Here is a 9769-nt window from a genome sequence, read left to right on the forward strand (position 1 = left end):
TTACTTTTCATTTGTGGCATATTTAATAATTATACAAGTCTCACTATTTTGGCTTGAAGCTTCACTTCAGTTTATACAGTTCATAATTTATAAAAGCTTCATGCTGTAAGGCCACTAATGTCAAATGTCTGAGAAGAAAATATGGGGGGGGATTAGAATTTTCCATCTCTTCAGTGTCTTAGTCATTAGAGATGGAGCACAAGCTCAAATTGGGGAAGAAGGCATGTTAGATATTCACAGCATCCTTTTCAGTGGAACCATCCCAGGCTTTAACTTTGAACTGCCATGCTCCCAAATGAGAGTCCAGTGTCTTACCACTGACCCACCTCACTCAGACATAGGCAAAGCTTAAAGAGCAAATTATGTTAATCCTGGTGTGTGCTTGCCCCTGCAGAGGATGGCTATTATTGGTCACTTCTGCGTTCATGAGAAAGTTTTTTAAAATTGCTGAAACATGGAATGGAACAATCTTATCATCTATTTGCTTTCATACATTACAAGTAGAAGCAAGGTCAAGATCAACATATACTGTTCCAGCAAACTACTTCTCTCACTGACAGATTGCACTATCACATGACATTTCATTTATTGAGTACTAATTAACAAAAAATGCGGTAATGTGTGTTGTCAGTGGAATAGGAAGTTGGAAAAAAGTGCGACTCAGTTTACACGTGACTTGCATTCTTCTTCAGGAACACTCACTTCTCACTTGCCACCCCCCCCTCCCTCCCCCCCCCACACACACACACAATCATAGGGGGGGGGGGGGGGTCACTTTGCTGGGAAATTATGCTTAAAACTGTTAAATATCAGTAATGAGTGACTGTACTTATATAATCATTTAAAACAACAATGCCTCCATTCTAAGAACAGAGTTTGTTTAAAAACTGTGTGTCATAATGCAAGAGACAAACAGTAATTGGATAGATAAAAAAATCTACTCACAAAGCAGCAGCAGAATGCACGCATAAAAGATTGTAATTAGGCAAGCTTACAGAGCCAGTGGCTTCTTCTTCAGCCAGTAGGACTGAAGGGAAAAGAAGATGGGTGTAGGAAAAGGACTGGAGAGGTCTAAGAAGAGGGGTAGATTTTGGGAAAGTCACCCTGAGCCATGGGTCAGGGGAGACTTATTGGTTGGGATGAGAAGGAAAGACTGCTTGTTGGGACTGCACCAGAATAGATTTGAAAACCTGAGAGCGTAGAGGTGGAAGACAGGGTAATATGCAAGACAGAGATTATTGCTTAAACAAGTTAATAAGAGTGGAAAGCTAAGTGCATTGTATGTAACAGAGGAGGAAGGAGGCCAGTGAAAAATAGACAGTTAAGACAATCAAAAATGTAGAAAACTATTATGGAGTGAATAAAGAAGTATAATGTGAAGAATGCTGAAGCAGAAGAAATTAACGTAACGTAAGGCAAGGTGGGTGGCAAGAATCAAGGACATGTTGTAGTGCTAGTTCCCACCTACAGAGATCTGAGAAACTGGTGTCTGGAGGAAGAATCCAGTGGCATGTGTGGTGCAACAGGCACCGAGGTCACAATTGTCATGTTGTAGAGGATGCTCTGTGAAGCATCTGCGCTAGCAGAATAGAAATGAGGAAAACACAAGTTTGAAACAATTTATTGAACTCATCAAAATGAAACATTAATACAATCTCCAAAAGAACAACAGACTTGATCCCAACTGCAGATCATCGCAAATTCAAAATAATAAATAATAATAGTAAAGACTCAACTCTTTATGGAGAGAGATCACAGTCAAACAATTCTACAATGTCAAGAGCTTCGTTGAATATACCAAGTCCATCTGTAAGAGATCGGCCAGCTAGAAGAGGCATCTGGCCATGGCTGCTGAAGTGCAGCCTCTGGTATACTTCCAAGTAGTGTGTTGAACTGCCCTTTGCCGACAGTGTGCCACCTTATAAAGTCTGTTTGGTGGATGTATCTGCCAGAACTATTTGCGATCACATGCCTGGTGTAGGAAAGTAGTTCCTGGGCCAGCTGCGACCTCTGGTGAAGCTGTTCTGCAGGTTCCACGAACGGGTAATGGTTCCTGGCAGCCGTTGGTGGAGACCTAGAGTTGTGTTGTTCTGCGGCCACTAGTAAATATTTCTGTTGACAACACAGATAAATAGGTTTTCTGGTGAATATACGCCCTGTGATTCAGGCATCCAATGTTGATTGGATGTGAAGTGGGATGCCAATGCAGTACACGCTATGATGTCTGAAATAGGTGACCACAGCACTCTGCAACAGGACGTTGTATGTTGCCAGTATTCACCCTCTACCTATGCCCATACATCGTAACTGATAATTTGGTTACAGTCATGCCAAAGTAAAAGGCGAGCAGTGTTTACATTACAACTGGTATATGACATGGGTTGTTTCTCAATGTTTGATAGTATATGTTTTGACAGTTACAGGGCTGCTATAGGTAGTGGTAGGAGTGTGCATAGGGCAAACCCACCCTCTTCATTGTTATAAGATATAAATAGTGTGTGAGTTACTGGATTTGCAATCTTTTCTGATACCTAACAGCTGCTTCCAAATGCGGTTCAAATATAATCTGGCCAATGTTTCTTATCTGTGCTGACGGTATCACTCTTCCCATGTTGTCTTTCCCCACACCTCTGTGATTGGGATAAATGCTTTTGGACAGAGTGGAGGAGAGGGGATATACAATCTCAAGATCAAAAGTTCTTGGCCGAGAACAGACCAGGCATGGATTTCCATGATAATTATTTTTCTGTCTTGTGCTAATATTTTTATCACTATGTTTCTACCGCACTCAGTATCTTTTAACCTATTTTGCATATTATAATCTTTGTTTGTTCCTATTCTCCTTCCAGTGCCAAGTTAACTAATTTTGAACACTATAGGAGATATACCACTAACCTATCCATTTCTGGTAAGGATTTCCCATTCATTTTGCCCATTTATCCTTTGGAGTACTTAATTTTGTGCTCTGCCTGTCCACATAGTTTTTTTACATTCTTCTATAGCATCACTTTTCATATGCTTGCAGTTTCTTCTTTGCTGGGTTTCTGATGGTCCATGTTTCCCTGCCATAAAATGGTCTACTCCAGGTTTAAGAAGTTTCTCACTCATCTCCATGACAATGATACCATTAGAGCTCTTTAAATAAACAAAGTTTTCTTGACCAGTTCTTGCTTCCTAGATAGAAAGTATTGTATCATGCTGAATTTTGGTGTCAGTCAAGTCGTTATTTTACTCCCTACGACTCTTAATTGCCTTCAGGTTTGCTTTGTTAATCATCAGACCATTTTCTGCACTAAATGTGCCATCTACTGCTCTTATTTGATTTCCTAAGGCTTTCTTGGCTCAGGCCAGAAGGACACAATTTCCTGTGAACTTAAGCATTGGAAACTTTGCCCCATGCACTTTATAAAATTTTTCTTCAGTTCCTTCGTTGCTTCTTTGACTTACAGGCTGAACAAAAGTTGCAAATATGCTGCAAATCCTTCTTACCACGAACTTATCTTTTCAACTTCCCACTTAGATTTTGTATTCATCTCTCTCTGTAGTTTAGCCAAAATCTTCCAAGCATTGTGAACATCTAATTCCATCTTGTTGTTGTTGTTGTTGTCTTCAGTCCTGAGACTGGTTTGATGCAGCTCTCCATGCTACTCTATCCTGTGCAAGCTGCTTCATCTCCCAGTACCTACTGCAACCTACATCCTTCTGAATCTGCTTAGTGTACTCATCTCTCGGTCTCCCTCTACGATTTTTACCCTCCACGCTGCCCTCCAATGCTAAATTTGTGATCCCTTGATGCCTCAAAACATGTCCTACCAACCGATCCCTTCTTCTAGTCAAGTTGTGCCACAAACTTCTCTTCTCCCCAATCCTATTCAATACCTCCTCATTAGTTACGTGATCCATCCACCTTATCTTCAGTGTTCTTCTGTAGCACCACATTTCGAAAGCTTCTATTCTCTTCTTGTCCAAACTAGTTATCGTCCATGTTTCACTTCCATACATGGCTACACTCCAAACAAATACTTTCAGAAACGACTTCCTGATACATAAATCTATATTCGATGTTAACAAATTTCTCTTCTTCAGAAACGCTTTCCTTGCCATTGCCAGTCTACATTTTATATCCTCTCTACTTCGACCATCATCAGTTATTTTACTTCCTAAATAGCAAAACTCCTTTACTACTTTAAGTGTCTCATTTCCTAATCTAATTCCCTCAGCATCACCCGATTTAATTTGACTACATTCCATTATCCTCGTTTTGCTTTTGTTAATGTTCATCTTATATCCTCCTTTCAAGACACTGTCCATTCCGTTCAACTGCTCTTCCAAGTCCTTTGCCGTCTCTGACAGAATTACAATGTCATCGGCGAACCTCAAAGTTTTTACTTCGTCTCCATGAATTTTAATACCTACTCCAAATTTTTCTTTTGTTTCCTTTACTGCTTGCTCAATATACAGATTGAATAACATCGGGGAGAGGCTACAACCCTGTCTCACTCCTTTCCCAACCACTGCTTCCCTTTCATGCCCCTCGACTCTTATGACTGCCATCTGGTTTCTGTACAAATTATAAATAGCCTTTCGCTCCCTGTATTTTACCCCTGCCACCTTTAGAATTTGAAAAAGAGTATTCCAGTCAACATTGTCAAAAGCTTTCTCTAAGTCTACAACTGCTAGAAACGTAGGTTTGCCTTTTCTTAATCTTTCTTCTAAGATAAGTCGTAAGGTCAGTATTGCCTCACGTGTTCCAACATTTCGACGGAATCCAAACTGATCCTCCCCGAGGTCTGCATCTACCAGTTTTTCCATTCGTCTGTAAAGAATTCGCGTTAGTATTTTGCAGCCGTGGCTTATTAAACTGATAGTTCGGTAATTTTCACATCTGTCAGCACCTGCTTTCTTTGGGATTGGAATTATTATATTCTTCTTGAAGTCTGAGGGTATTTCGCCTGTCTCATACATCTTGCTCACCAGATGGAAGAGTGTAGTCAGGACTGGCTCTCCCAAGGCCGTCAGTAGTTCTAATGGAATGTTGTCTACTCCGGGGGCCTTGTTTCGACTCAGGTCTTTCAGTGCTCTGTCAAACTCTTCACGCAGTATCGTATCTCCCATTTCGTCTTCATCTACATCCTCTTCCATTTCCATAATATTGTCCTCAAGTACATCACCCTTGTATAGACCTTCTATATACTCCTTCCACCTTTCTGCCTTCCCTTCTTTGCTTAGAACTGGGCTGCCATCTGAGCTCTTGATATTCATACACTTGGTTCTCTTCTCTCCAAAGGTCTCTTTGATTTTCCTGTAGGCAGTATCTATCTTACCCCTAGTGAGATAAGCTTCTACATCCTTACATTTGTCCTCTAGCCATCCCTGCTTAGCCATTTTGCACTTCCTGTCGATCTCATTTTTGAGACGTTTGTATTCCTTTTTGCCTGCTTCATTTACTGCATTTTTATATTTTCTCCTTTCATCAATTAAATTCAATATTTCTACTGTTACCCAAGGATTTCTAGCAGCCCTCGTCTTTGTACCTACTTTATCCTCTGCTGCCTTCACTACTACATCCCTCAGAGCTACCCATTCTTCTTCTACTGTATTTCTTTCCCCTATTCCTGTCAATTGTTCCCCTATGCTCTCCCTGAAACTCTGTACAACCTCTGGTTCTTTCAGTTTATCCAGGTCCCAACTCCTTAATTTCCCACATTTTTGCAGTTTCTTCAGTTTTAATCTACAGGTCATAACCAATAGATTGTGGTCAGAGTCCACATCTGCCCCTGGAAATGTCTTAAAACTTAAAACCTGGTTCCTAAATCTCTGTCTTACCATTATATAATCTATCTGATACCTTTTAGTATCTCCAGGGGTCTTCCACGTATACAACCTTCTTTCATGATTTTTAAACCAAGTGTTAGCTATGATTAAGCTGTGCTCTGTGCAAAATTCTACTAGGCGGCTTCCTCTTTCATTTCTTAGCCCCAATCCATATTCACCTACTATGTTTCCTTCTCTCCCTTTTCCTACACTCGAATTCCAGTCACCCATTACTATTAAATTTTCGTCTCCCTTCACTATCTGAATAATTTCTTTTATTTCATCATACATTTCTTCAATTTCTTCATCATCTGCAGAGCTAGTTGGCATATAAACTTGTACTACTGTAGTAGGTGTGGGCTTCGTATCTATCTTGGCCACAATAATGCGTTCACTATGCTGTTTGTAGTAGCTTACCCGCATTCCTATTTTCCTATTCATTATTAAACCTACTCCTGCATTACCCCTATTTGATTGTGTGTTTATAACCCTGTAGTTATCTTACATTGCCAAAATGTTTCTCTAGGTCCAAGGTTATAGCACTGATATAAATGGTATTTTCTTTTTCTTATGTTGTTTCATATTTTGCAGTGACAAAAACCAAGTGTCAGTTTGGAAAGAATGACTGCTTAAAAGCTTCTGTTTGTGCTGTAATTAATCTAATCTTGTCTTCGTGTTCCCAACTGCAAAGACACACAGAGGGCTGAAGAGTATTTGTAAATTCCTCGTTTAATACCATTTCAAGAAACTTTGTAAATATTCTGTCATTGGACATTTGGTGTCTATCTTTGAGTATCTGCCATTTCAGGTTTTTCAGATTTGTCATGATACTCACCTATGAGTCAAACGGATTCTGACCATTCGTGCTGCCCTCCTTTGAACACGTCAATACATCCAGTTACTCCTACTTGAAATCAGTCCCACAGACTTGAGCATTTTTCTAAAATGAAATGTGGGAGTGTTTGTTACAATCTATAATATACATCCTGTTTGTCTCTTCTGTATTTTCTGACATTTTCCTGCCTGCCTATGTCGCGCACTTGCTTTGCCCATGCCGACCAGTGTGGTCGTGGATCACTTTGGGTCTGGAAGCTAGCGATTTTCCTTGGTTTTGATTGTTCCTATCAACAGGTCAATGCTTGCGCTTTTCTCATCACATACAATAGTGGCATATCTGCATCCAAACAGATTACATAAAGTGCAACAGCTCATTGCATAAGAGCTCCAGGGACTGTACGGAGAGTCCAAGTGAGCCATTAAACCATACAACACCCACTCTTGATAGTATGCTTCAAATGCCACTTTGGAACACAGAACACAAAAAGAAAAGCACACAAATGAAATGGTTTAATCTTCAAAACTGACAAGGAATACCAAAGGTATACATGGGAATGTATGACGTTAGTGGGAAATACACTAACCATGTCTGGGGTGATTTCTACAGCTACATAATAGCTACAGCTAAGGAAGTACTCTGTCCAAAAAGACCTTGGAAAGACCAAAAGTACTGACCGACCGTTGTGTAATCCTCAGCCAACAGGCATCACTGAATACGAATATGGAGGGGCATGATGTCTGCACACTGCTCTCCCAGCTGTTGTCAGTTTTCATGACTGGACTTCTGCTTCTCAATCAAATAGCTTCTCAGTAGGCCTCATACGTGCTGAGTGCATACCACTTGCCAACGGTGCAGAGCAGACCAGGATGCTCACCCATCCAAGGATTAGCAACCTCAACAGTGCTTAGGTTCGGTGATCTGACAGGAATCAGTGTTACCACTGTAGCAAGACCGTTGGCATTAAGGAAGTACTAGGTGTTACCAAAGGTAAGCGACTGTCAGACAAAGACCCAAGCTGGTAAAACAACATCAAAAAACAATGTGCAACAGAAAAAAATATTTCAAATGCAGGATCTGATTGCTTTGCTCACATAAATGTCAAAAAAGAAATTAAGTGGCTGGTGATTGTCTCAAAAGCAATGTCGGACTCAAAACAGCTGATAAACATTACGGAATTTTTAAAACTGTACTATCATTCTCCATATGAACTTATTTTTATTCATGTGCTGTTTTAACTTTGTGAGTGTCTACTCTCAACTGATCAAATTCTTTGTGGATGGACAATCTTTTTGGTGAAAATCCCACTGTTTCATGCCTGGTATGAAGTGGCCAACCCATTTGTTTTCCACAGGAACAATTTTCCTCACAAAAGAAGTTGTATTCCCTTCAACTAATTACAAACATAGCAGAGAAATTCATTTTCCCATGAACAAGCATGGCATCCACCTTCAGCTTACCCAAACTTAATTTGAGATGCAAAAAGTACCATACCCTTTCTTCTGATGTGCCAACAGTATCATATATTTCACAAATCTTTAATCACTGGTCACAAAACACCACACTGTCCATTTTCCACACACCAGATTCTAAAACGTTGAAAATTGTGGCCAAAATCAAGTAGGTTTGGCTGTAGTTGAATCGGGTGCCAGACATTAGTTCATTGGCAGGTTACTCCATACCCGCATTTAGTGATGCCTGTCGGCTGAGGATTACACAGCGGTCATTCGGTACTTTTGGTCTTTCCAAGGCCTTTTGGCTTTGGCATTTTTGGGCTTTGAAGATTAAACCATTTTATTTGTGTGCTTTTCTTTTTGTGTTCTTTGTTCCAAAGTGGCATTTTAAGCATACTATCAAGAGTCAGTGTTAATGGTTTCATGGCTCACTTGAACTCTCCGTACAGTCCCTGACGCTCTTACGCAAGGAGCTGTTGCTCTTTATGTAATCTGTTTGGGATGCAGATATGCCACTATTGTATGCAATGAGACAAGCATGTTTACCCATGTTTCCATTACAGTCACCTGCAGTTATCTTATTTTCAGAAGAATAAAAATTTGCAATAGAGCTTGTAAGTCATTCCAGAACTCAGATTTTTCATGATTTGTCCTCTTTTTTTGTTGAGGGGTGTAAGGAGATAGTGCAGTAAATTAAAACAAATAAGTTGCGAAATATTTATTTTTAACTAACACAGTGCAGCTGTGGAGAAGATGACTGAAAGGGTTCAGTGGGGGGGAGAGTGGAGTGTATCGTTTTGCATGTGACAAGGATGTATTCTGGAGTATTAAAGCACTGTTCTTAGATGATAAGTTCAAAAATTGTCAGAACTTTCATTGAGTTATGCTCATAATCTAGTATGAAAGTGGTTTTCGAGTAGTGCCACATTAAGTTATCATGATAGTATTTAATCCTTCATTGTCCAATAATTTTTAAAGTTTGTGCATGCCTTGGATTAAAGTTACAGAAATATGTGAATTTTCAGGGCTGTTCCAAGCTGGAGGAAAACACTGCAGTGAAGACTAGTGCAACTGAAGATGTTGCTGGTGTTGCAAGTTCTTCCTCAAGTAAAGACCACCTGCAATGACATTTCATCTGAAATATTTTTGTAATGTGATAAGTTATTAGTGCATGTGATGAAGACAATATCCAGTGCACATTCAATTGTTTTTGTGCAGTTGCTGCAATATATGATACTCAAGCAAATTGTTTGAGTCAATGTGTGATATTTGTGTTCAGTAGTGTGTTTTGTGTAAAAGCCAACTCACTCCATATTTGTAATAGTTTAATGTCCTATTTATACTTTCATAAATCTGTTTCAAATGATCTTTCATAATGTCTTTTTTCCTGTTGGTTATTTCCTTGTGATATTTTATAGCAGTACATTTCCAGTGATAAAAGCAGGTCTTTGTAGCAGCATCTCAAGAATAATGTGTATTTTCCATGGATCTGAGTCCACTGTTATGAATTTTTGAATGATTTTTGCAGCTGTTAATCTTGAGCTTATTTTCATACTGTTATAATACTTGAGCCTTTGGCCAGTTCAAGCACACTGTTAAAATAATTTTTATAAAACAAAATTACGTCTTCAGTACATCATTTTTTCGTCAAAGCAAAAAAAAAAAA

The 9769-nt window shown here is 39.5% G+C and overlaps 1 protein-coding gene across 1 annotated transcript in view; it reads left to right on the forward strand.

The window, feature by feature from the left end:
• Positions 1-9469, forward strand: part of LOC126273022 (coiled-coil domain-containing protein 112-like) — a 135135-nt gene extending 125666 nt beyond the window's left edge. The window contains exon 11 of the mRNA XM_049976399.1: positions 9129-9469. Coding sequence (XP_049832356.1) covers positions 9129-9162 — 34 coding nt within the window. The 3' untranslated portion in view covers positions 9163-9469. The remainder of the gene's footprint in view (positions 1-9128) is intronic.
• The last annotated feature ends 300 nt before the right edge of the window (positions 9470-9769 follow it).

This window comes from Schistocerca gregaria, chromosome 5 (assembly GCF_023897955.1).
Source record: "Schistocerca gregaria isolate iqSchGreg1 chromosome 5, iqSchGreg1.2, whole genome shotgun sequence".
Taxonomy (NCBI): Eukaryota; Metazoa; Arthropoda; class Insecta; order Orthoptera; family Acrididae; genus Schistocerca; species Schistocerca gregaria.